A 24,103-nucleotide genomic window follows, 5' to 3' on the forward strand; every position below is an offset into this window, starting at 1 on the left:
GCAGCTGGCGCCGCCGCTTTTAAGGGCAGGTTAAAGTGCCATCTCTGGTGTAATGGACGACCGTACTCGGTCTGGCCGGTCATTCCAGACAGTTGAACTTCCAAGACGACCTGCTTGCAACGTATTACTACCCCCTCTCCCAGAGCCAGACGGCGACTCATGTCAATCTGGAAACCTGATGTGACGGTACTTGATGGACCAGAGCGGTGTTTCCCGCCTATCCGCAACTCAGGTTACGTTGGAATGCAGATGATGAAAAAAGGGATGTCAACAACACTTTCGCACCGGTGGTGTTTGATGCTATCGCGACATGCGCCGCCGCCGCAGAAAGGTGCCTCTACCACGGTGCGTGGTAGGTCTTATCCTTGCCGTGTTGCAATCATCTACCAGCAACCATATTACTACGAAATATCGTCGACGAGAGGGCTCAGCCCCTGCGCAGTGCCCAGGTAATCCTCGAAATTGAACCGCCACGCCTCGACCACGTCCCTCTGCACCATGAACTGGTGGTATCTTGCCGCGTCAGTCCATTCAGCCGCCCACACCGTCGAATTGGCAGACACGTCCTTCCGTGTGGAGAACGAGCCTTGAGCGACCTTGGCGGTCTGCCAGTCCTCGGAGGCGAGGAAAGCCTGCACGAGTTTGGCCGTCTCGGGCAGCTTGGTGCTCTTGAAAATGGCGGACGTCTGCGCCCAAGACATGAAGTAGTCCTGCGGCGCAGCCATCGATTGATTGGCCGCCGCACGATATCCGGAAAACGTCAATTCATACTGTGACCCCGGTTGCGCGATGACCTCTGCGGGCGTGGCAGTCCCGCGCACCCACCTGACGTCCTGTGTCAGGAGCTGTTCGAGCCACTGCCAGCCGTACTTGTCCACGATGGTGGCGAAGAGGAAATTGATGGCGTCGTCGTCGTTCGGGTAGGTGAGCACAATCTTGCCTTTCCATTTGGGATCGAGCACGTCGAGATACGTCTTGGGCACGTCCGCCGCGCTGACCCGTGTTGTGTCGTAGGTGAAATAGCCGAACCCGCCTGAGCTCATTGTCAGTCAACCACAGCAATCTCCAGACCGGGCGGACTCACCGATGTTGGCAGGAATGTACGCGCCGTCTGGGTCCGTGATCGCGGTGTACAGCTGGTGAAAGCCTGGCGGTTTGTATTCGAGCAGCACGCCGCGGGCCTTCCACGAATCAAAGTCTTGCAGCGTTTGTATGATGGCAACGTCGGCGTACGTCTCACCGGCGAGCAGGGCGCGATTGATCCGGCCATCGAGGTACTTGGACAAGTCGGTGGTCGCGTTGATATTTATACCGGGGAAAGCGGCCTGGAATGCCTGGACGAACGCAGTGCTTTGCTTTTTCTCTAATGACAGAAAACGGAGTGTGAGTCAGTCCTTGTGTTTCTCCTCGGAAGAAGATATGTGCAGCAGTAGTAGTGTCTCACCATCGCCGCCGTATGCTATTTGAAGAGTCCCGTTTTCCTGGAGAGCAGCCGCGTAGATTTCGGATATGTTTCTCGTGTCGACGTCGGGAGTGATTGCCTTGATGACAGCACCACAGGAGGAGCCGGCCAAAAGCAAGGCCGAAGTAGCAAAGATTGAATATCTCATGATGACTGACGTCTCGGGGTCGTCTATCTATCCTCAGACACCAGAGGGATTTCCTTGATTCTTGTCTGGGAGCAAACAGTAGATATGTGGTCGGCAATCGCTATATATATATATATATAGATGGACAGATTAAAATACCGAAGCATAACACCAGCACCTCGACGCCCTTGTCGACTTGCTCTCCATGTGGCCCGACATCACCTACAAAACAATACCTACCCGGTTGCCGACTTCGATGCCGGAAGAATCCCTCAACCCTTGTTGGTCTCTCGGAGAACTAGTTGGGCGCTTTCGAGCTGTGAGCCATGAACACTGACGCGGCCTCGGATCCACACCGAATTTTGATATACAGGATCTCGAAAGCAAAGTTGCTCCGGAGGGTGTCATTTTGGGCTGATTGCGCCTTGGAGCTAGCCGTGACCTCGTCACCTAGCGAAGTGTGCAGTAGGGAAGCGCCGAAGCCCCCCAAGAGGAAAGAGGAAGTCAGTTCCAGAGCCCAATACCCACTGCGGCTGTAGTCGTCGGATCAAGGCACGTTTCAGGACGGTTGACACAGACCCGCGCGTAGGCGATCGTGTCCGTAGGGCCTAGTTTGTGGCTCTGCCTTATCAGATGGGCAGGGTCGGTGGGCCAGAGGCTCGGTGATTTACTGTGCGTAACTGTGCTAGTTAGTCAAAAGCAGACAGGCACTAGGGTGCAGGGAGCATCCGTATTGGAACTTTATTGTGATGAAGGGTGTTTTGGATTCTGGATCTTTCGACCTGGGCAACCGGGCGTGGCACGCCAAGAGATTTGACTTCGTAAGTGCAAAGATCAGTCTAATTTAATCAGGTCTCGCTTATGTAATTCCGGCGCGGATCAACCCAGGACGTAATTCCGCGACAGACTCGGCCATTTACTAAGCAGCTCGCATTCCAGGTACAAAGTACTGTAAGTGATAAATCAAACAACGACGTTCTCGACCAACATCTGATGTCGAATACGTATGCGTCCGGCGCCGGTCCTGGTCCTCGTACGCGTAATGAGGCATGGCTCCTAAGCTTCTTCCTCGCAAGCTTCATCGGGCTCCTTGGTAGTCTCCTTGTTAGTCTGCTGTCTCTCCGACCATCGGCTAATGCTCCTCCAATCCAGATCCGTTACCACGACATCTACTAGCCTCGTTACGCGGGTTTTATATGTGGCCGGATGAGCACAGCAGAATTTTCAAGGCTTCGCTTCGCCTGATCATCTGAGTCCCAGCCTCGACACTCCTGCTCAGGTCCTCCGTCGTGATTGCGTCGACTCCATTTCGCCCGGTACATTCGTTCCTCGTCCCGATACCCGGGGGTTCCTGTCGTTCTGCACGGATGCCATCCGGAGTCTGAAGGAGGTCGGCGCAGGGCACCGGCATGGTACAGTTCCCATAAAATCTCCCACTGGCCTTGAGCATAGTCAAGCGGAGTCCTCCCGTCACTATCTCGAATGTCCAGGCTTGCGCCGGCATCAGCTAGCCAAAAAGTTGCCTCAACACGTCCATTCGAGATGGAACGGTGAATTGGCGTCATACCGGAACGCCCTCGCTGGTTCAAATCTTCGCCCCTTCTTACCATTTCGCTGATACTGCCCCAGTCTCCCTTCTCCGCCGCCCACAACAGTGCCGACCGTAACGTTGTTGTCTGACCGCAGTATCGAGACCGATGGAGCCTCTCATGTTCTTCTCTTTCGCGCTCTTGGCACTCTGTCCTCTCTTTCTCTAAGAGCACTACATCTTTGTCGAGTTCGTAAAAGCCATCCAACGCCGTCCTTTCGAAGGCAGCGAACTCATACGGATTCCCATCACGGTCCCTAGCATGGTCTATAGCATCCAGAAATGCAAGCCGTTGGTCTTGCAAACTGAGTGCTAACGAGCTTTGACCTTGGCCGTCAACAGTCGTTGGATCTGCGTGGTGGTCTAAAAGGAGTTGAGTCACGCGGAGTGAACCACGTTCGACAGCGCGATGCAATGGAGTTTTCCCACGATTGTTCTGGATGTTCACCTTTGCCCCTGCCTTCAACAGAAGCTCGATTGAGTCAACTGTCGCGTAGCTTGCGGCGAGGTGCAGAGGTGTGTCACCATCTTGGTCTCGCAAGTCCAGATCCGGTTCACTTTCCAGCAGAACTCGAACCAAGGCCACTTCCTCTGTTGACCGCAAGCGAACAGCCAGATGTAATGCCGTCAAACCCCATCGGTCTCGGCAATTCGCGCTGTGGGGATGCATAAGAATCTCCTGAAGCATTGGTACGTTTCCATAGCAAACCGCTACGTGTGTTGGCGAATAAAGTTCACCCCAAGGGGCGGACATAGCGGCAGACAGCGTTCTATCGAAAGTTTTCTTGAGGACGTAGACCAGAGCGAAATAAGTGCAGAGGTAGAAGGCCATTTCCTTGGATGGAGTGCTGTTGCAGCGTACGTCTTTGACTGTCCCAATCAACCGGGTGTTTCGTTCGATCTCAGGAATCAGCTGCAACGACGAAAATATGTTAGGACTTTCCAGCAACCGGCCGATCTCGTCGCAGAGCTCAACCTCGGCATCGCCATGTACATGGGACATCCAGTGTTCTGCAAGGTACGACGCCAATGGATATTGCTGTTGACGCCGGGCTAAGCTGCCATCATCCTGCTTTGCAGATTGAAGCGAAGTCCGCAAATCGGAGATATACGAGACAACTTTGCGGTACGTTCAGAGCAGCTGTCTCTTCGGGTTTGTTTCGTGCAACGAGATGCTCTTTAATAGAGAAGTGAAAGAACTCAACAGTCTTCAGAGGTTCATTGAACCGCAGAAGGCCGAGGCACGATTGCAGGACGGACTCGAACGCCGGAGTCCTATCTCGTCGCAATTTGGTATCTTCTAAGCCGATTCCTAAAGCCTGGCAGAGCTCATCGCTGGACAGCGGTCGGCGAGCAGCTATCAGCCACGAAAATGCGCGAAAAGCAAGCTTAGCGAAGCCTGGATTGGCTGTGATCCGCTCAAGTGATTGGTTATACTGTTCGATAAGGCCGGGTTTTAAAGCGGTAATCTTGTCGTCGACATCCGCCTTGCTAGATTCCTCTGCAATGCGATTTAGGTGCAGCTGAGCAAGCAAAGGTCTGTAGGCTGTCAATAATGGTATCGCTTCGTACCAGGGTCAGCTACAGCACTTACAGGCCATTCGACTGTCGAAAGATCTTAGCACCAACTCTCCCAGCCCATGTGGTGTCGCCGTTCACAACCCTTTTGATGTTCGCATCGGTCTTCATGCGATGCCTGATCATGGCTTTGATATCATCTTCGCGTGCTGCGATCTGCAGCTTCTCTGCGGCCTGGATTCCTTGAATATGAGGTCGGCTGCATACAAGGAGTGAAACGTCGAAACTGTGACCATGTCCTGAGAGGTCAAATAATTCAACGAAAGCTGACTGAGTTTCAGGCGAGACCTCATCTAAGCCATCGATGATTACATGGACACGTTCGAGTGAGCGACAGACAATGTCCAGTAAAGGCTTCAATATCCGCATGGACGTCTGAAGATTCTTGGATCGCTCATAGATCTTTATGACCGACTTTGGTACGGATGCCATATCGAAATGCTTCGATAGCAGCTGCTTCAACAAAGAGCCAAGAATGTACTCCAATGTTTGGATGCGCTCGGCTCCAAAGTTGCAGTAAAAGTAAGCAACGTGAACCAAACGGTTCTTACCTTCGGCTTTCAAACAATGATCGATGATGTCCGAGCTGATGTCTTCCGTTACCATTTGGGCTGATACAGGGATTTGAGGTGCTTCACTGACACAAGGATGGTTTTCCCTACCCCGGGGTCTCCGGAGAGCCAAATGTTTCCTTTCCTGCCGTCACGCCATCGCTGGAACATTGGATCTCTTCATATCCAATGGCTGGACCCTTTTATTGTCCTCGTCTGGCAATTGTGGGCGTGGATCGTTCCAAGTTCCTGCAAGTCTAAGGGTGAGAGCCAATTCAGCAATTGCCGCCATTCCTGTGCTTGTCTTTCCTTAGCAGCACGGTGTCTCTCGAGATCTATCCCCTCTGCAATGTGCTTGCCAATTGATACCGCAGCGTCTGCAAGCTGGAGTGTGTCATTCGCCTTGGCCCCTGCGAAGAGTGAGACATACCATTCGATACTCGACAGAAAGCTTTTGACTCTCTCCTTCTGTGTCGACCATTTCAGTTGTCGAATCGTTCCTCTCACTCCCATGAAACTTGGGTCAAGGAGGCTAGAGAATTCGCCAATATCATTTGAACACTTCTTGACTGTCTTGAGCACCTGTTGCGTCGATGGCAAAGGCTGTGACGCATTCGCATAAATATTCTCGAGATCTTGCAGTTCAGCGCGCAAAGCTTTGAGCTTGTCGATTACTTCTTGCATTTGACTTCTTGCCTCTTTGACAGATCTGTAGTATTTGTAGCAGGCATACACCCCCCCCCCCCCCCCCCGTCAGGTCGTTAGCGAGGCTAAGAAGGCCTGCAATACTTGCCGCGACCGCCAGCGGATCGCCCATGATTACTCCAGTGCTGGCCGTTTCTTAAGAACCGCCTGCACAGACTTCTCAGATGGGCATAAAAGAGAAGTGGACAAAGAGATTGTTGTCAGATTTGCTGCAACAGATGAGCTGAGGGCTGAGACCACGAAATTGGGGTTATAAATCTTCGGGCAAGAATCGAAACTTATATAAATAACCCTGATCCTCAGCACCCCCTTGCGGCCACACAACCCTGGCCTCAGGTCACACGAGGCTTGTACGGGATGAGGAGGGATGAGGAGGGCTGAGAGAATACGAGATGCCCACCTGCTAAGCATCATCGCATTTTCCACCCCGGAACGCAAGTCAAGCCCGTTTTCCTCTCGTGTTGGGCTTTTGCAGACTTTGCAGCCCACAGAACCAACCCCGGTATGGTGCCCAACACGCCCGCACTATTGGACGCAAGGGGTATGCATGTATGGATTAAGCGCCCTCCCCCAGCCCCCCTCTTCCAGATCGCCTTTTCTTTGTTGCAACCGGTGAGAGGCAGACTCACGATACTTTGCGGGAGCGAGGTTGGTGCCGCTCTAGTCAAGCTCAGCTCGAGTCAAACTGAAAGCGACTAAGCATGAACATGGCCTTACAAGGCCACTTCAGCTCACCGATTCCACGCCTTGCGTCTAGGCGCAAGGCGTAGAGTCAATCCTTGTCTGAATTCATGGCAATGTGATTGTTCGCCATCTCTCCCTCTGTCGATCATTCGTACCATGGGTCAGTGTAGACCTAGGTAAGATATGTCCGGCGCCCTCCCCTACCGTGATGCTAACACGGCTCACCCAGCGACTGGACGGATCTGCATTGGGCGGTGTGGTGCCAGGATGCGGACAAAGTCAAAGAGCTGCTGGCCTCAGCAAACCTAGACATCGACACCTGCGATAAGATCGGATGGACACCACTTCACTTGGCTTGTTGCGCCAATGACTCTTCTCTGTGGAAAAACCATCAACTGGCATTACGAGGTCTGAGCCTGCAACGTCACGATTCCCCCGGTGCTCAACTCACGTCCAGGCCGGGAGCTGAGGATAGGTACCCTCTTTATGCTTATACCTTCTCACGATATGCCACACACGAGGGGGAGCGCCCCGAAGGCACTGTTGCCTTCATAATCGCGTTAGATTTGCTCCAGAAGGGAGCTGATATCTCGGTCGTGGCCCAGGGATTTTGCACCCCGCTTTACTGTGCCGCCAACTCAGGTTGGGTTGATCACGTCGACATTCTCTTATCCTTCGGTGCTTCGCTGGACCGCGGGAAGTCCTGCTCTCCAGTGTGTTGGAGCACAGATGTACAATGTCTTCACTACCTCCGAAAGAAACTTGGGTTTGATACGTGGAACAAGATTCGCGAGAAGTGTGACGGTCCCTGCCGCAGAGACAGCCTTCCTCCCTTCTCTTCCGTGCCCGCCGTCTTCAACTCTTGGTACTTTGGCGAATTTTTGCCCAACCGTTCGAAAGGATGTTTGCCGGGAGCGAGGAACAGTATCACTATCAATAAAGTCGCACACCCATGTTCGCTATGCGATTCTCTGTCTCTCGAGACCCTATCCTCACCCAGTGGCCTTTTACATGCAAAGTCACTCAAGGAACTCGAACAGTCCTCGATTCGATGTGAAGGCTGTGGCTTTTTCCTCTCTTGTTTTGGCGCCCATCGGGATATTGACATCGACAACGGCGTCTGTCAGGTGATCCTGAGAAAGGGCACCGCACCGAATCAAAGAGGTGCTGTCACCTACTTAAGGCTACAGCTATCCTGTGGCTGTTTCTGCAACTCTGCGGAGGCTACGTCGTCACGGTCACTCGACTTTGCACGCTGTATGGGCATGTGCAGCGCCTTTCTGTTGGAAGACATCAACATGGATGTTTTCACAAGCGACTGTAAGTTCAGGAACGCTGCTATTGAGAACATTGCTTATGATTCTGCCAGCCAAAAAATCGTCAAGGCTCGACGGGCTGATGTACGGAAAAGTTCCCGAGGAGAATGCCTGGTCAGCAGGGTCGATGGCAACAACCAGGACGTGGCTCCGCCGTTGCGAAAATTATCACAGCCGTTGCCGCAATCGGATTGCCGAACAAGCTGATGAGCCTCCCAGTCGGTTGATCGATGTCTCCTTGCTAGCTCGGACAGGTACCGTTAGACTTGTGGCCGGAACCCCAAACACAGGAAGGTACGCAGCACTCAGTCATCGATGGGTGTCAGGGCCGATGCCTTCGTGGGCAACGACAAGGTCGAACGTTGAAAAGAGGCTTCAAGGATTTGAATTGCTGGAGCTACCCAACACTATACAAGAAGCTCTCACCTACATCAGTGAACTCGGGCTATCATATCTCTGGGTCGACTCTGTGTGTATCATCCAGGACGATGAGGCCGACTGGTCCGGTGAAAGCGTTCAGATGCTCAAAGTATTTGGCAATGCAGCCCTTTCTTTATTCACCGACAGCGCCCAAAACGACGACTACTCCTTCCTCGCGAATTGTCGGCAAGGAAGCTTCCAGCAGAGATCCGGCGTTTCCTTGACTATCGTGACGGCTAACGGTCCTGCCCAGGCCAACCTGGTCAAAAGGTATTCGCCGTACGAAGTTGCGCCGCCTGCAAGAGCATCAGATCTATTTCAATCCGATGTTGTCCACTCACCTCTATCGACAAGAGCATGGATTCTTCAGGAGCAGCTCGTTTCACGCCGCCAACTTCACTTTGGAGAATTCCAACAGTATTGGATATGTGGAGAAGTCTGTCAAGCTGAAGATGGATCCGACCTTTTAGCCTTCCTACCGTCCTGGTTCCGGTGGACTTCCCCGAAAACCGACATCCTCAAGCGTCTCGATCCGAGCAACATAGAGCATCGACAACATAATCTATGGGCCCAGCTTGTCGAGACCTATACGCATCGCTCGTTGACTAGACGACAAGACCGTCTTCTTGCCCTTTCCGGATTGGCAAGGCTGTCTGGCCAGCTTTACTCGGATCGATATCTCGTTGGATGTTGGACGAGATGCATTGGGCGAAACTTACTCTGGGTTTCCGCATTGAAACACCCTCCGCGGAAGAAAGAAGACCCGTCGGAGCCATCGCATCGAAGAGCCTCTCTTCTCAAGGGAATACCAACTTGGTCGTGGGTCGCTGCTGACGGTGCCGTGGAATATCCACATCTCCGACGGGGCAACGGTGAGGCGGACTTCGTCAAGCTCCAGTACGAAGTCATCTCATCCCCCAAATGTATATATGGAAATGCAGATGTTTTCAGCGCAACTCCAAAGCACTCCTCGAGCTTAGTTCTGCGAGGCGTCCTCCATCCCGCCACTGTCGGCGAAGCACGCGATATAACCTTTGGCAGCGCAGAAGCACCACATTGGTATCGGGGATCCACTGACTTTCAAGGTCGATACCTGCAGCTTCACGACGGCGATGGCCAACACCTGGGTTCAATGATCCCAGATCGTGTCTGCGAGAAACTCGAGGACCATGTCTTCCTCCTCAGCGCCTGGGAGCTGGATGGGATGTGTCCTTGCTGCCAGAAATATAAGTCCAGGTATCGGCACTTTCTGGTCCTGCAACCAACGCACAAATCTTGGACCACATACTATCGACGAGTGGGTTATGGCTGGTCGTACAACCGAACACTGTCGTTCCAAGCCTACGAAGTGGATAAAGCCTACCACAGGAGGTGGAAGGCAGCACCAGAGATCATCCACCTTCTTTGAAGGAAGACGAATTCGGGCGATCCAGAGTTCCCAAGATGCGCGAGTCGGGCACGGATTCGGACGGGGAGATAGGAAGAGCGGAAGAGGTTGGAACGGACTGAAAGAGGGAGCGAATGGACTAATAAATAGGAGAAGGGAGCGGGAGAGCAAAGCTGCGAGACACGAGTCAGTGGGGCCGGGGGCGGGCAGACGGCGGTTTGGGGTATATATATACATTTTGATCAATTCACTGTGGCATCACACGTACTAATTCTTTCTCGGTTGCGAGATTGATGTATATCGATCACTTCACTATGAGATAGATAGGGCCTAGACATGCTGACGGTCCAGTATCGATATCAACATCAATATCATGTCATGTCATATCATGTCCCTTTGGTTCCGAAACTTTCTTCTCATCAAAGAGCGGCGGACACTGGGGTAAAATTGTGTGGCGTTCCAACGTCCCTTGAGCTGACATGTTGTCCGGTAGCAAGAAGACCACCTGCGCTTTTCTTGTCTCTATTTCAATGGACGATGCCGCCCGATGGATACCTCCAGGTGGCGATCATGACCGTGACCGTGACCGTGGCCGTGACCACGACGTCCCCGGTGGTTGTTTTGACCGAGTGACCATTTCCATTTCCTTCCTTTTATTCTTTCTCCGTTTGCCACACGATTGTTTGATCCTTGAAGAACAGATTGTCGATCGTGTCGGGGAGGGGGGTCGAAAGACAAAGGAAGCGTGCATACAGGCATGCACGGTGATTGATTGCATCCGAAAGTAACAAGACCGCCCGCCATCCACACCTGAGGCGGCGTGTATTGCCTTGTCGACCTCGCGGCCAGGCTGGGGCGTGTCTGATCGGCCTTTCTCTGGGTCGTCTGGCGAGAAACGAAGGGTGACGCCGTATCCAGTCAACTCTAGCCTCGTTCATATCGGCCTAGGAAAGCTGGCTCCCTCATAGCCCCAGGACAGGTTGTTAGACGGACGATATACTTGTACAGAACCATCATCTGCCACGACCCCTTCCTCCACCGCCGCCGCCACCGCCGCCACCTCCAAGCATGCTGGCCATGGAATTGAGATCCATGCCGCCCATGCCACCAGGAGGTCCGCCGCCACCCATTCCCATGCTCTGCATCATCTGCGAGAAATCGGTCAGCGACTAATCACCGCATTGGTGGCCTTTACCAGCGCAAAGGCCACGGTTGCGCACGACATACCTGCATGAGTTTGCCCATGTCGTTTCCTCCTGGCATGGATCGACCCATACCCATCCTACCAACTGGTCAGCCCCTCCTCTCGTTCTGGCAAACAAAAAGGAAACAAGACTTACGCTTGAGCTCGCTTCTGCATAGCAGCCATCTGTTGCTGTTTGTTCCCACCTTGCAGCATTGCCTGGGCCTTGGCCATGTTCTTTCTCTGGGCGCCCATGTTTTTCGCAAGACTGCGGCAGAAAAATCAGCATTGGCCCGGTGTGTCATGCATAAAACCGCCCGGACGAGGCGCTTACCTTGCCATGACCTTATGCTGGGTCAGAAGCTCCTCTACGTCTCTGACGCTCGTTCCCGAGCCGCATGCTATCCGCGTGATTCGTGTCGGTTGGGAGATGAGGATCTTTCCATCCGAGTCGAGTTCTTTGGCCGTCATGCTATCGAAAATGTAGATCATTCTGCGAATCTTCTCCTGGCCATCTTCGTCTGACATGCCACCCTGTTCCAGACATTAGCTACGACATTCCTTCCAGTTCAGAGATGCAATTGAGAAGTGTCGGAATTTCCCCGGTGGCTTTCTACTCACCATCATTGAACTCAAACCCGGTATCATGCTTGCGACTTTCGACATCGGACCCATCTTTAGGATGTTTTGGATTTGCCTGGGAGGGACGCGTGTTAGCTGACCTCTTTTCCTTTCTTCTTGGAAAACAACATCACACGTACTCCTTCATGTCTCTCATCGTGAAAATGCCCTCGGCCAAATGCTTCTGTGTCTCCTTTAGACCGGCGGACTCCTTCGTGATCGTGGAGATCTGTTCAATCAGGCCTGTGATGTCGCCATAACCTAGAAGCTTTTGGATGAAAGGCTTCGGTGCAAATCTCTCGAGATCCATCATGTGCTCGCCTGTGCCCAAGAAGATAATTGGAGTATTGCTGGCCGCAACGGCAGATATAGCACCACCTCCCGCAGCACTACGAAATGGTCAGCGTGGGGACGAGGATACGCAACAGCAACCAAGATTCAGGGCGTGGCGCAGGTATGCGCATACGTACCCGCCGTCAGTCTTCGTTATGATGATGGCTCCAAAATCTGCTGTCTGCTTGAAGGCTGACGATTGGGCTTCGGCCGCCTGGCCTATCGTCCCGTCGAGAACCATGATGGTCTGATCGGGCTTGATGGCATTCTGAACCTGGACCATCTCAGCAAATAAATCGGCCTCCTGCTTATGCCGACCTGATGTGTCGACGATGATGATTTCGAATTTCTCCTTCTTGAACCGCGCAACACCCTCGGCCGCCACCACCGCGGGGTCCGTCTGTGTTAACGAGCCGTAGTATGGGATCTTCGCCTTGGTGGCGTTCTGCTTCAACTGATCGTACGCACCGGCTCGGAAGGTGTCTGCGCAGACCAGACATGATCGGAACCCCCGTTGTGCGTAGTACCTCGCCAACTTCGTACACGTTGTCGTCTTGCCGGCACCCTGTAGACCGACGAACATTATAACGTTGGACTTGCCCTTCTTCGGCTTGTACGGCTCGGCGTGAGGATCGACCAGTTGAACGAGGTGGTCGAAGACTGCCTGTTGGATTAATCGTTTCTTGTTGTTCGCACTCGTGTGGGGTGGGAGATCTTTGAAGTTGACTGTGCTCTGTATCGACTTTCGCAGATTCTTGACCAGTCGGACGTTGACGTCTGCCGCTAACAGGGCGGAGCAAATCTCTTTGATCATAGCATCGAAGGCTTTCTCGTCGAGGTTGGCCTCGCGATTGAGGTTTGAGACGGCCGCATTGATGCGCCGACCGAGGTCTGAAAGCACCATCCTAAGAAGCCTGTGTCTGAGAAAGTGTGAACAAGAGAATTGGGTTCTTCGATCCTCAGATTTCCAGCAGGATTACCGCAACGTGGACGTTTGGGATGGTGCGGATTCTCGATGGTTGATGGTGGGGAGAATGCAATGCTCTGTGTCTCTCTCCCTCTCTCCGCAGTCCATGGATTGATCCTCTTTACACCGCAGTTTTGCCGACCGAGAAATTCTGACTTAATTTTCTCTTTGGGCGCCAAAAGTCCGCGTACTGGCCGCACCGCCGTAGGCACTTCCAGCAACATATTCGCTATGGCTCCCCTTTCACAAAAAAAGCGCAGGCTCGAAGATGGCATGCGCGGCAAAGTAGATCGACCTAAAAAACGAGTCCGCAAGCAAGTCGACTACCACAGTTCTTCAGACGAGTCAGATGCGCAGGAGGATGAACAGTTTAACGCCGTCAATCTGAATGATTCGGACGAGGAATCCAGCCGACGAAAAACAAAACAGCAAAAACCAAAGCCTGCTGAAGAATCAGACGATGAGGCGAATGCGGACGGCCTCGAAGAGTCGGAACAGGGTGACAACTCCTCCGCGGACGACGACGATGACGACGAGGATGCAGAAACGACCACCACTCCCAAGAGAAAATCTACAAGCAAGCGAAACGACCCCGAGGCCTTCTCGACCTCCATATCGAAGATCCTGTCTACGAAGCTTTCGCAATCAGCACGTAAAGACCCTGTGCTTTCACGGAGCAAGCAAGCCGTCGAGACGAGTACGTCTTTAGCCGATGAGAAACTTGAGCGAAAGGCCAAGGCCAAGCTACGGTCGGAACGTCGTGAAGATCTAGAAAGAGGAAGAATAAAGGACGTCTTAGGTTTGAATTCCGGAACGGCGGGAGAAATCGCCGAGGAAGAGAAGCGATTGCGAAAGATCGCCCAGCGCGGTGTGGTCAAGCTCTTCAACGCCGTACGAGCGGCGCAAGTCAGCAGCGAAAAAGCTGCACGAGAAGAGCGCAAGAAGGGCACAGTAGGCATGGCCAACCGCGAGGAAAAGGCAAATGAGATGAGTAAACAAGGCTTTTTGGATCTGATCGGGGGGAAGAAGCGTGCCGCAGCAGTCCAGTAGTTAGTACTCGTGCGGTGTGCCGTCTCCTGAGCACACAGCTCAGGCGCAGTACTGGGGACATTATGTATTTTGGTCTCCAGAACAAGAGCGATGATAGTAGGTGTGATAGTACATGTACAGTCGATGTATGTGAAACGAAAGATCCTCCTCTATTATCGCTTCTCAAAATCCGAGGCTTGCATATTCCTCGTCATCTGAGGTAGTTTCACCACGAGGCCGTCTAATTCGGGCGTCATCTGTACCTGACAGCCCAACCGTGACGTCTCGGTCAAACCAAAGGCCAAGTCGAGCATGTCGTTCTCGTCATCGCTCGCTTCCGGGATCTTGTCGTACATGTCTTCGGACTCGACGATAACATGGCATGTCGAACAGGCGCAAGAGCCGCCACATGCACCTGGAGAGGCCTGTTAGGTCTAGAGACATGCTGGGAGATGTCACAGGTTGGGTATCCACGTACCTTCCATTTCTATATCATTTGCCTGCGCAATGTCCAGCAGATTGTCCCCCTCGGCGACTTCGAACGTGTGCTTTTCCCCATCCTTGTCGATTATCGTGATATGTAGCCTATCGACATCACAAGGTCAGTAAGTTTCTCTCCCCATTCGAGCCTGTTTGTAACGCACTCTTCTCCTGGTTTTGGTGGATCGAGATGGCCGTGACGGGTGGATGGACTCGTCGAAAAGCGTCGCCGGCCTTGCTCCAGAGCTCGAACGTGTGATCTGATCTGACTCTTCTTGTGCTCAACTGCTGCCTGATGCTGCCGGAGCCGCGTCACAGAAGAAGAACATGTGTGGGCCTTGCGGGAGAAGAGCGCACGGCAAGCTATCTTCGGGGCACTTGTTTCGGGTGCATAGCACTGTAGTCTTGCCGCGGAAAGGAAGAGTCGTGTTGGGATTCCGGCAGTCATGGTCGCGTCAGGAGCAGTGGGATAGCAACGAGGAGGTCAAAACGCCAAAGGTCGACGGAGGGCGAGGTGTTGCTCGGACAAAGCACAATATCTCAACTCTGACTGGCGAAGTTCAAATTACATACAAAAATCGAGCGAGGGTCGGAGTTAGTGATGCAATCTTGGCGTCGATTGACCGATCGATATGGCCGAACATACGGAGAACAGGAACATAATAGACAAACCTCGGTCCACGGACTTTTCAATGAATTGAACAATCTCGAATCTACTGCCGGACTCTCCTGAGTTGGAAACCCTCTCGATGAGTGGATGGGACTGCGAGAGACTGCGAGGGCACAGTATTTTCCAGGGAGGAGAATCTTGGACCATGGCGACTTCAGACATCGAGCTATATAGCGACTCGACTTCCAGCAATCGAGAAGAGTATATACATCCCCTTCATGGCTCAATGACAACCATGCTGCCCCAGCCACGTTGCTCAGTCGCTACGTCGATCGCCTGATGAATGTCTTGGAGCTTGAAACCAACCATCTTTACTCCGTTCAGTGGGCGATCGCCGAGAACAAGATGGCCGGTTTCCACCAACTTGATGGCTTGCTCCCCATGCCATCTATCAAACATGTAGCGACCCTCAATCCTGATGTTCTTCAACATCACAAAGGAATAGGGAATCTCTACGTTACCGAGACTGAGACCCATCAGGACTGCTCGGCCACGGGGTCGCAAGGCGCTAACACACGACATGATGTGTTTCGAGCCTGTTGCCTGTGGTGGCACAAAATCAACGTATCTGTCGGCACCCTTGCCCCCAACTGCCGCTTTGATTGCTGCTGTATCCTGTTCGACGTCTCCAGACATCTTCACGGTAAGGAACCGGCCCGAGGCTCCGAAGGTGTCGGTCATGGTGGCGAGCGTCTTCTCGTTCCGTCCGCAGGCGATGACTTTCGCGCCGAGCGCGAGAGCAGCCGGTACAGCAGCGCCTCCAAAGGTGCCCGTGGCCGGGGCAACAATCACGCTGTCTCCCGGTCGAACGTCAATCTCGAGCAGACCGCCCAATGCGATACTGACCGTGCCGATATAGGAGAGGTCGGCAAAGCTGTACTTCATGGTCTTGCACAGCAGGTCCTCGTCGAGAGCCCAAATTCGTTCCAGGGGAGCTTCGGCGTACTCTGCGAGGGTGCCGTTCTTCCACGTATCCTCGAGCTGGGAAACACCGCCCATGTATCCGGCCAGGATGCTATCATCTGGATTGTCCCTGGACGGGATCCAGAAGTCGTACATCACCAGTTGGCCTGGCTTCAAAGACGTCGCATCGGGCCCGACGCTGTGTACGCGGCCGATTGTTGCGAAGCCTGGGATGGTTGGCGTTCGCAATGGCCAGGAGCCGAAGTGGCCTGCGTAGACGTCTTTTGTGTTTGGGGAGAGCGGCGTTGCAAGCACTTTGAGGACTGCAGATCCTGGTCTAGCGTCTGGAATAGGGACCGTCTTCAACACCACGGGCTGTCCGATCGCCTCAAGGACGGCTGCCGTATGGGTCTCAGGCATGATGTTGTACGGACTCGTATGGGATGAGCTATGTTAGGATTAAAGCTTTGGAAAAAGACTGATGATGGGTTTGCTAGTTCAAGACACAAAATTCTAGATTTATACTCCATATCTGTGTCTCTCGTACTCGTGATGTATAAATGTCTGACCACGAATAAACATCTGCATGTGCTTCTTGGTACTCGGTTGCTGCGGAGTTCCGCCCTTCTATACGAAGCGAGGTTAGACCCCAACATGCTGGCTTCACAAATGAGGAATCTCTTATGTCCGGGTCAACCACCTCTTGGAGCCTTGCGTAGTACCCCTGCCCTCCGGACTCGGCATCCTGGAGTTCCGAGTACTATCTCACAGTCTACGAGTACGAATATCCATACCTTATTCGGCAATGCCAAGTTAACCCGCGAGGTTCTCAAGGTTGACGGCGGTATCAATCCCGTCCACTTACTCTGTCTCGCACTCTTTTCTCACACATCACGAGCAACTTCGTTGGCTCTTGGCGTTGAAAAAAAAAGCCCCCGGGAAAGCGTCAAAAGACCATAACAGAAAAACACCGCATAAAATATGATATGGTATGAGAGTGAGAGAGAGCTGTAACATACATACATATATATGTATGTAGATGGTCGCCCCACAATCCAAATATTGCTGGACCAGTCAGTACAAGCCCTCCACCAGGCTTCTGACGTCTTTCAAAAGCTTTTCGTTCTGTTCACTCTTTTCCTTGATGTGCGGCAATCTCTCCGTCGCCCTGGCACAAATGATATCGACCTGATCCCTCCCGACGCCCTTCTCCGTCAGCGTGGTCTTGAGCCCCAAGTCGTTCACGAGCTCGAGTATCCTATCACCTACGACGTCGCTGTCTTTGATATTGTCCCCCGACCTCTGCCGGCCCAGGTAGGGCAGGATGGCCGCGATGGCTTCGGCGCTGGTCTCGTCATGGCGAGCCTTGAGCTTCACGACGTGGCCGAGCGTGAGACACGACGTGATTCCGTGGGGTATGCCGTACGGCGAACCCAGCGCGTAGCCCAGCGTGTGCGACAGGCCGAGAGGTCCCTTGATGTTCCCGCCCATGAAGGCCAGACTGGCGTACGCCGCGAGGAACAGGCCGGTGACGGTGTCCACGTCCGTCGGATTGGCCTTGTAGGCGGGTAGCAGCTTGAAGAGCTCGCGGATGGCCTCGAGCGCCATCAGGCGGCACGGCATCCACGTCGCGCTCGGGTGGTACTGGGATTCCACCGCGTGGTCGAGGGCCCGCAGGCCCGTGGAGAGGAAGAGGCCCGGCGGCGTGTGCAGGCCGAAGGTCGGGTCGTAGAAGATGTACGCCGGGTACACGGACGGGTTGGCCACGCCGGTCTTGATGCCGTTGGGCAGTGTGTAGCCGGCCAAACTGGTCGCTTCGGCAGCGGACAGCGTCGTGGGGACGGCAATGTGCAGCAGCCATTTCCGCGACTTCTCGTGCACCCGGTACACGATGGCCTTGGCCGAGTCGATCGGAGACCCGCCGCCGACGGAGATGACGGTGTCGATGGTCGAGTCGTTCTCAACCTGCGTGGTCGCTTCATCCAGCTGAGCCACGGGCGCGTGCTCCTTGATGTTGCTGAACGTCCCGGCGTGGCGGGCCGGCGTCAGAAGCGACTCGATGCCCTCGATCAGTGGCGTCTTGGTGGCGAGCGAGTTGCCCGTGACGATGAAGGCCTTGGACGAGCTGGCCGGAAGCACAGACAGGAGGTGGTTCTTGACCACATCGGGCCCGTAGTACAGTCCTTTCAGATTATGAGGCGCGTAGAGTCCAGAGAGCGGATGGAGAGTTGCGTCCATTTTCAACGTTCGAATGCTGACGCGTTTGAATGGCGGTCGTGAGAAGCGTACGGAAGCTTTTGTACCCAGCGAACAAAACATAAAGACTGATACGGGTACAACGGACTTAAAGGGCGTCGATCAAATGGTGAGATGGCCTCGGTCGTTGTACAATGGCAATATGTCAGCTTCGTCATCGTTGCTCGGATCCCGGAAGCACACAATGTCTCCGTTCTCCACACGAGGCTGAGACTGCGGGACAGTCGACCTGGTATGTACTTCTAGAGTTTCTTACTGTACTCCGGTCGTTGGTACTCATGCGGAGTGTCGGTCCCTCTGCACACATTCTTAAATAGGTAGCTGTGCTGTGGGGAATGGATCGTTTCCCAAACAAGGAGGGCCCACATTGCAAGGAGAGTGAATGTTGATGGCTTTCGAATGTCTCGTTCAGTGCAAATCACAGATGGTGTATACCGCCGAAAATGTCTCAATTAATATACCAGCCCATTTGTCTGCCGATAACTGCCTAGAGTTGATTGCTATCTGCGTACTCTGCTGTACTTAAGTATTTTCCAGACTGGTGAATGACTATCCCCGAAGCTGTAACCCATAAAGAGATAGACCACTACGCCGGCGACGCATCGACGATTCCGTCACATCTCTTGACCCTACGTCTCTACTCCCCATTCTTCAAACACCTGTCTTTTCGTTGGCCAACTTCTCCTGCTGATCTTTGGGCAGGGCTAGCGTCAGTGGAGGCTCCGATGTGCTCACGTCCTGGCCGTAGTGCGGTGCTCTCAGGTCGTCGTCGCTGACTTGTCTCCCAGTCACAGGGTGAGGGTAGTGGAACGGGATGACGCGGGTGTCGGGCCACAGCATCCTCTGCTCGATGATTTCGTCCGGCCCGATCGGGTCTTCAGGGTACGTCTTGGTAGGCCACGGGATGTAGTTCTTCTTGGTGTGTGCCCAGCCTCGCTCGAAATCAGCGTGCCAGAACGGAAAGTATCGGTACCTGCATAAGTTTGAGGATTAGAAAGGAACACTTCTCAACTATGTAGGATTAGGGATGGAGGAGGAAGCAGTCCCACGTCAAAACAGGACAGGACAGGACAGGAGAGAAGTGAAGATTCATATGTACCTGAACAATTTCCAGACTCCGTTTTCCTTGATGTATTCGTTTTCATACAGGCCGCCTTCCCACCACTGGGCGTGGCCACGAGGGTGCTCTTCCTGGATACTTTGGTGGGTTCCGGCGGACATCAGGGCGCGAAGACGACCCCAGGCGTGTGTCTCCGTGTCGCGGTCGATTATATCCTGGAGCATAGGGTGGTCCAACAAGAAACCATACACGGGACCGTTGCGGCCGGCGACAAAGTACTTTTGGAAGCGGCCCTGGTACAGGCGCCGGATGCCATCCTTGCCCCTGTAGCGAGAGCCGAGGAACTCGACGTATGCGTCTGGGTGGTCGGAGAACATGTCGACAACCTGGGTGAGCGATTGAGAGTGAGTGAGTGAGAGGGTCAATGGGTATCACTCTGGGCCAGGGGCGTCGTGTGGTGTACTCAGTCGGATGAATCTAACTCACCTCGTTGTAGAGACATTTGTCGAGGTAGTAACCGTACTTGAAATGCGTCTTGCGGATTTCCGCCTCATCTGGGGGTGGACCGTGTTAGTTTTTCAGCAATCTTCACCGGGACTGGTTCGTTTTTCAAGTAATTCGAACCTTCTACCTTCTGCAGTTTATCGTGAAGTCGCTTGACTTCGGCCTGCAGATCAGCAAGTTGGGCTTCCATGATGAGCTATACGTGGTGAGGATGCGACGGTGAGGGGGAGAGGACGATCATGAGTTTGTTGGCTTTGTCCTGACTACTGACTACTGTATATATATGTGGCCAGTGGGATACTGTATGTGACTTGTACAATATACCCCATGTTCGGTACTGTCGGTCCCAGCCATGCTTCTCCGCAGTATCGACGCCGCTTCTTCCCAAAAGGAGCCAATGCCCCATCTGAGACTGCAAGCTTGTGCATTCGGTACTTCCTAGTATGGGGAGTGTGCATCCTCGACCGGCTCTGGACGAGTACGAGTATGGCAACATTCACTTACTCCAGCATTTCTTCTTGTGGCTTTTGGACATTCCCGAGGCCGCTGACATCCATGATATATGGACATGCCGCATGCATGGCTCTCCAGGTCTCTCTCTTCTCCCTGACTGTCCTTGGGTATGATTCAGCAGACACGCACACCCTCTCTCTCTCTGCAGACACCGGTTAGTATCAGTCATCGCCGCCTGAAGATTTGAGACTGTCTTGGTGATTGTAGTCTCTAGTCAGGCGAGAGGAGACTGCCCAACGGCCCCTCCGTCCATCTTAATTGGGGTCCATCATAATGGCACATATCTTTGACCTGGCCCCTCAGCTCACTGGGTCGAACTATACCAACGGCGTCAGGTCCTCGGATCGCGTCGTCTATCCTGCGACCGGAGTGTTCCAAGGATTCAACAAACCATCTCGTCTCGAAGGCGACATCTTCGATCTTGAAATCGACGGCGTCATTCCTCCCGAGATCAACGGGACCTTTTACAGAGTGCAGCCTGACCACAGATTCCCGCCTATTTTCGAGGATGACATTCATTTTGTAAGTTGATATGGTATATGAAACAACACTTGACTTTGAAACCCGAGCAATGTTATCCACCTTAATTTTGAAAGCCGGCAAGCTTATGGATTTTTGTTACATGCAGAACGGCGATGGCAGTGTCACCGCGATCCGCATTGCCAACGGCCATGCAGACTTTCGACAACGCTACGTCCACACGGACCGATACAAAGCAGAGACGGAGGCGCGACGGGCGCTGTTCGGCCGCTACCGAAACCCATATACCGACAACGAAACGGTCAAAGGCGTGATCCGTACCGTGGCGAACACAAACATCACCTTCTGGCGCGGCATGCTTCTGGCCTCCAAGGAGGACGGCCCGCCTTACATCATGGACCCAGTCACGCTGGAGACGATAGGTCGGTACGACTTTGAAGGCCAGATCTTGACGCCGACCTTCACGGCTCACCCCAAGTTCGACCCCGACACAGGAGAAATGCTGTGTTTTGCTTACGAGGCTGGTGGCGACGGGCATGACGGGTCCAACGACGTCGTGGTGTGGACGATCGACCGGGACGGAAAGAAGACTGAAGAGTGCTGGTACAAAGCGCCGTTCTGTGGGATGATCCACGACTGCGGGATCAGCAAGAACTATCTCGTCCTGCCGCTCACACCCATCAAGTGGACGGGGATCGACAGGTTGAAAAAGGGGGGAAACCACTGGGCGTGGGATCCCCACGAGGACCAATGGTACGGTGTCGTGCCGAGACGAGGTGGAAAGCCGGAGGACATTGTGTGGTTCAGAGCCGATAACGGTAAGTATATACATACCCATGTCGTTCGACCAACATGACACATCCCCCGGAGACAAGCTCACAACAGTGTCTGTCTTTTCTTACTTACAACTGTCATCTCACAGCTTTCCACGGCCACGTCGCAGGCTGCTACGAGAACGACGACGGCCACGTTGTATTCGATCTTACCGTGGCGGACGGCAACGTGTTTTTCTTCTTCCCTCCTGTCGATGAGAAGGAAGCTCCGGTCGCCGCCAAGCGCAATCAACTCCGCAGTCCGACGTGTCGGTGGGTGTTTGATCCCAAGCTCAAGACTGGAACCAGGGTGACTCCGGCCGAAACGTGGACGACCAACGGCGAGTTTTCACGCATCGACGACCGATACGTGACCAAGAAATACAACCACTTCTGGCAGGCCAAGGTCGATCCGACTAAGCCGTACGACTTTGCAAAGTGTGGCCCCCCGGCGGGTGGACTGTTCAATTGCCTCGGCCACTATAGGTGGGACGACAGGACCGAGGACGTGTTCTTCGCGGGCCCGACGGCAACGTTTCAAGAGCCGTCGTTCATACCCAAGGACGGGGGCGCAGAGGGTGAAGGGTACATCGTCGCGCTCATGAACCATCTCGACGTGCTGAGGAACGACATTGTGATCCTGGACGCTCTCAACGTGGCCCGGGGCCCCGTGGCGGTGATCCACTTGCCCTTCAAGCTGAAGTTGGGCCTGCACGGGAACTTCGTCGACCAGAGAGACATCGACGAATGGAAGGGGAGGAGATCCGAGTCGGGAGACGTGGGCCCAGCGCACCCTGCTCAGGACCCTCTGCCGTGGCAGGTTCGACAGCAACAGGGGGCGGCCTCCTCCTTGCATAATGGCGGCCATTTGGGAGTGAACGGGATCGAGACTAATGGACTCGACAATGGAAGCCATTGATGCCATTGACCACGGGGGCTGCTCCCGTCCACCCTGCTTTGCTTCATAAAGATACTCCCTTCCTGATAGCGTTGGAGGACGACCATTTAGTCTACTTAGAGGCGATCAAATCATCTTTTGTTCCTTTCATCTCTTTCCTTTCTCTCTGTGTCCTATTCAGAGTCAAGATGGCGGACACTCCCGAGGGTCTGACCTTCATTCCACCCGACACGCCTTTGAAGAAACCGGAGCTGGATACCATCGGAGAGGTAAAGTCCTTCTGTCAACTAAATGTGTGACCACAATAATTTGATTGGGTTTTCAGGTGACAAGGACACTTTCGTCCACCCTCAACAAACCCCACTTGACCCTCAAGGAAGAGGAAGACTTTCTCGGCGCTCTCTCGCGCTGACTCCAGGTCACCGCTGGCCGCCACAACGTTGACCTTGGGCAAGCCAGGACTGCCGACCTCGACAGTGACTCCGACAGTGACTCCGACAGTGACCTCGAGAGCAACGATGAATTGACGGATGACGACGACGATGCTGTCCTCGGCAAACGCAATACCGGATATGGTAACAAGACCTTTAAAGACGACGAGGGGTCCGAGATTGCCCTTCAAGCTATCACGGTCACGCTCTCCCCCGATCTGTCCTTCGCAAAAATGAGGGATCTACGCGACCGGTTCGTTCAAAAGCTTCAAGCTGTCAACATCTCCAAGGCCAGCCGTCTCGTCAACTCGAAGGGCGATATCATTGGCCGTAAAGGCTCTGTCGCATTGAAGATGGCCGGGATACACCTCAAACCTGAAATAAGCCGTTATCATCCTTGAAACGGAAGATAAGATACTTGATTTTGTCATCTGCCACGGCCCAGCTGTAGATGGTACGAGTAAAAGTCGGAGCGACAATACTGACTTGGTTCACAGTAGTTGGCGCCGTCTCTCAGCCCCATCTGCCTCCGACCCCGATTGCCGTAAAGGAGTGTTCACGAGTGGGACTCCCTCGAATTCCTCCCCACACCCCCAGACCCCCGACTCCCGGCAGACACGACAGTACTCGTAGTTACAGATATCAAATAGTTATTTACGCTTTCCGCATTGATCCCGACCACAGAGCGAAAAAGCATAATCTGTGGAAATGCCGCGGTTGCTTCCCAGAGCCATCGGATCACACCCCCGGTAGTTGCGAAATCCTTAGACAGCACCAGTAAACACAGTAACTTCTGCTTAATAAACAAGTGCCGAGCCTGTACAGTCGCATTTGCGACGTCTCATGAAACTCGAATAACGCATTTCTCACACATTTAGCACTTAAGCCGTGCAAGTTCAAAGACCGGCCCAAGTCCAAGTCCAAGTCCGAGTACAAGAACAGGTGAAAGCCCCAAGGGTATCGATCGCATATATCCATTCTTTCGTTGGCGCAGCGGCAGCCAAGATGGGGTCCGTCCAAAAGATCGAAACACGACTATTCATCAATGGAAAGGTACCTAGACCTCAATCACTGCGCATCACAGACGCACGTACAGTATCATCCGTGGATCAAAAGCTGATAAGACGTGATGACCTGTCTAGTTC

At 53.5% G+C, this 24,103-nt stretch overlaps 12 protein-coding genes across 12 annotated transcripts; 4 read left to right on the plus strand and 8 right to left on the minus strand.

Moving 5' to 3' along the window:
- Positions 1-401: 401 nt before the first annotated feature.
- PV08_02343 (uncharacterized protein) lies at positions 402-1,610 on the minus strand (the record flags this gene model as incomplete). Its single annotated transcript, XM_016376702.1, has 3 exons — positions 402-1,033; positions 1,085-1,363; positions 1,445-1,610. The coding sequence occupies 3 exons, from the start codon at positions 1,608-1,610 to the stop codon at positions 402-404; spliced, it is 1,077 nt and encodes a 358-aa protein (XP_016238272.1).
- A 1,160-nt stretch (positions 1,611-2,770) lies between these two features.
- PV08_02344 (uncharacterized protein) lies at positions 2,771-5,361 on the minus strand (the record flags this gene model as incomplete). The annotated part of the gene is made up of 3 exons (XM_016376703.1): positions 2,771-4,246; positions 4,290-4,716; positions 4,772-5,361. 3 exons carry the CDS (start codon positions 5,359-5,361, stop codon positions 2,771-2,773), a joined length of 2,493 nt encoding a protein of 830 aa, XP_016238273.1.
- A 125-nt stretch (positions 5,362-5,486) lies between these two features.
- Positions 5,487-5,990, minus strand: PV08_02345 (uncharacterized protein; the record flags this gene model as incomplete). Its single annotated transcript, XM_016376704.1, has 1 exon — positions 5,487-5,990. The coding sequence occupies one exon, from the start codon at positions 5,988-5,990 to the stop codon at positions 5,487-5,489; it is 504 nt and encodes a 167-aa protein (XP_016238274.1).
- Positions 5,991-7,993: 2,003 nt separating this feature from the next.
- On the plus strand, positions 7,994-9,839 carry PV08_02346 (uncharacterized protein; the record flags this gene model as incomplete). The annotated part of the gene is made up of 2 exons (XM_016376705.1): positions 7,994-8,015; positions 8,065-9,839. The coding sequence occupies 2 exons, from the start codon at positions 7,994-7,996 to the stop codon at positions 9,837-9,839; spliced, it is 1,797 nt and encodes a 598-aa protein (XP_016238275.1).
- Positions 9,840-10,831: 992 nt separating this feature from the next.
- On the minus strand, positions 10,832-12,859 carry PV08_02347 (signal recognition particle protein SRP54; the record flags this gene model as incomplete). Its single annotated transcript, XM_016376706.1, has 7 exons — positions 10,832-10,966; positions 11,046-11,100; positions 11,159-11,269; positions 11,336-11,535; positions 11,623-11,698; positions 11,763-12,011; positions 12,093-12,859. The coding sequence occupies 7 exons, from the start codon at positions 12,857-12,859 to the stop codon at positions 10,832-10,834; spliced, it is 1,593 nt and encodes a 530-aa protein (XP_016238276.1).
- A 294-nt stretch (positions 12,860-13,153) lies between these two features.
- On the plus strand, positions 13,154-13,972 carry PV08_02348 (uncharacterized protein; the record flags this gene model as incomplete). The annotated part of the gene is made up of 1 exon (XM_016376707.1): positions 13,154-13,972. One exon carries the CDS (start codon positions 13,154-13,156, stop codon positions 13,970-13,972), a length of 819 nt encoding a protein of 272 aa, XP_016238277.1.
- Positions 13,973-14,124: 152 nt separating this feature from the next.
- Positions 14,125-14,879, minus strand: PV08_02349 (uncharacterized protein; the record flags this gene model as incomplete). Its single annotated transcript, XM_016376708.1, has 3 exons — positions 14,125-14,366; positions 14,430-14,536; positions 14,596-14,879. The coding sequence occupies 3 exons, from the start codon at positions 14,877-14,879 to the stop codon at positions 14,125-14,127; spliced, it is 633 nt and encodes a 210-aa protein (XP_016238278.1).
- A 438-nt stretch (positions 14,880-15,317) lies between these two features.
- On the minus strand, positions 15,318-16,424 carry PV08_02350 (uncharacterized protein; the record flags this gene model as incomplete). Its single annotated transcript, XM_016376709.1, has 1 exon — positions 15,318-16,424. The coding sequence occupies one exon, from the start codon at positions 16,422-16,424 to the stop codon at positions 15,318-15,320; it is 1,107 nt and encodes a 368-aa protein (XP_016238279.1).
- Positions 16,425-17,078: 654 nt separating this feature from the next.
- PV08_02351 (uncharacterized protein) lies at positions 17,079-18,242 on the minus strand (the record flags this gene model as incomplete). Its single annotated transcript, XM_016376710.1, has 1 exon — positions 17,079-18,242. The coding sequence occupies one exon, from the start codon at positions 18,240-18,242 to the stop codon at positions 17,079-17,081; it is 1,164 nt and encodes a 387-aa protein (XP_016238280.1).
- A 669-nt stretch (positions 18,243-18,911) lies between these two features.
- Positions 18,912-20,014, minus strand: PV08_02352 (uncharacterized protein; the record flags this gene model as incomplete). The annotated part of the gene is made up of 4 exons (XM_016376711.1): positions 18,912-19,233; positions 19,360-19,706; positions 19,807-19,874; positions 19,945-20,014. 4 exons carry the CDS (start codon positions 20,012-20,014, stop codon positions 18,912-18,914), a joined length of 807 nt encoding a protein of 268 aa, XP_016238281.1.
- Positions 20,015-20,610: 596 nt separating this feature from the next.
- Positions 20,611-22,548, plus strand: PV08_02353 (uncharacterized protein; the record flags this gene model as incomplete). Its single annotated transcript, XM_016376712.1, has 3 exons — positions 20,611-20,859; positions 20,966-21,635; positions 21,740-22,548. The coding sequence occupies 3 exons, from the start codon at positions 20,611-20,613 to the stop codon at positions 22,546-22,548; spliced, it is 1,728 nt and encodes a 575-aa protein (XP_016238282.1).
- Positions 22,549-22,715: 167 nt separating this feature from the next.
- On the plus strand, positions 22,716-23,359 carry PV08_02354 (uncharacterized protein; the record flags this gene model as incomplete). Its single annotated transcript, XM_016376713.1, has 2 exons — positions 22,716-22,796; positions 22,946-23,359. The coding sequence occupies 2 exons, from the start codon at positions 22,716-22,718 to the stop codon at positions 23,357-23,359; spliced, it is 495 nt and encodes a 164-aa protein (XP_016238283.1).
- Between the last annotated feature and the right edge of the window lie 744 nt (positions 23,360-24,103).

This window comes from Exophiala spinifera (assembly GCF_000836115.1).
Source record: "Exophiala spinifera strain CBS 89968 unplaced genomic scaffold supercont1.2, whole genome shotgun sequence".
NCBI classification, from domain to species: domain Eukaryota; kingdom Fungi; phylum Ascomycota; class Eurotiomycetes; order Chaetothyriales; family Herpotrichiellaceae; genus Exophiala; species Exophiala spinifera.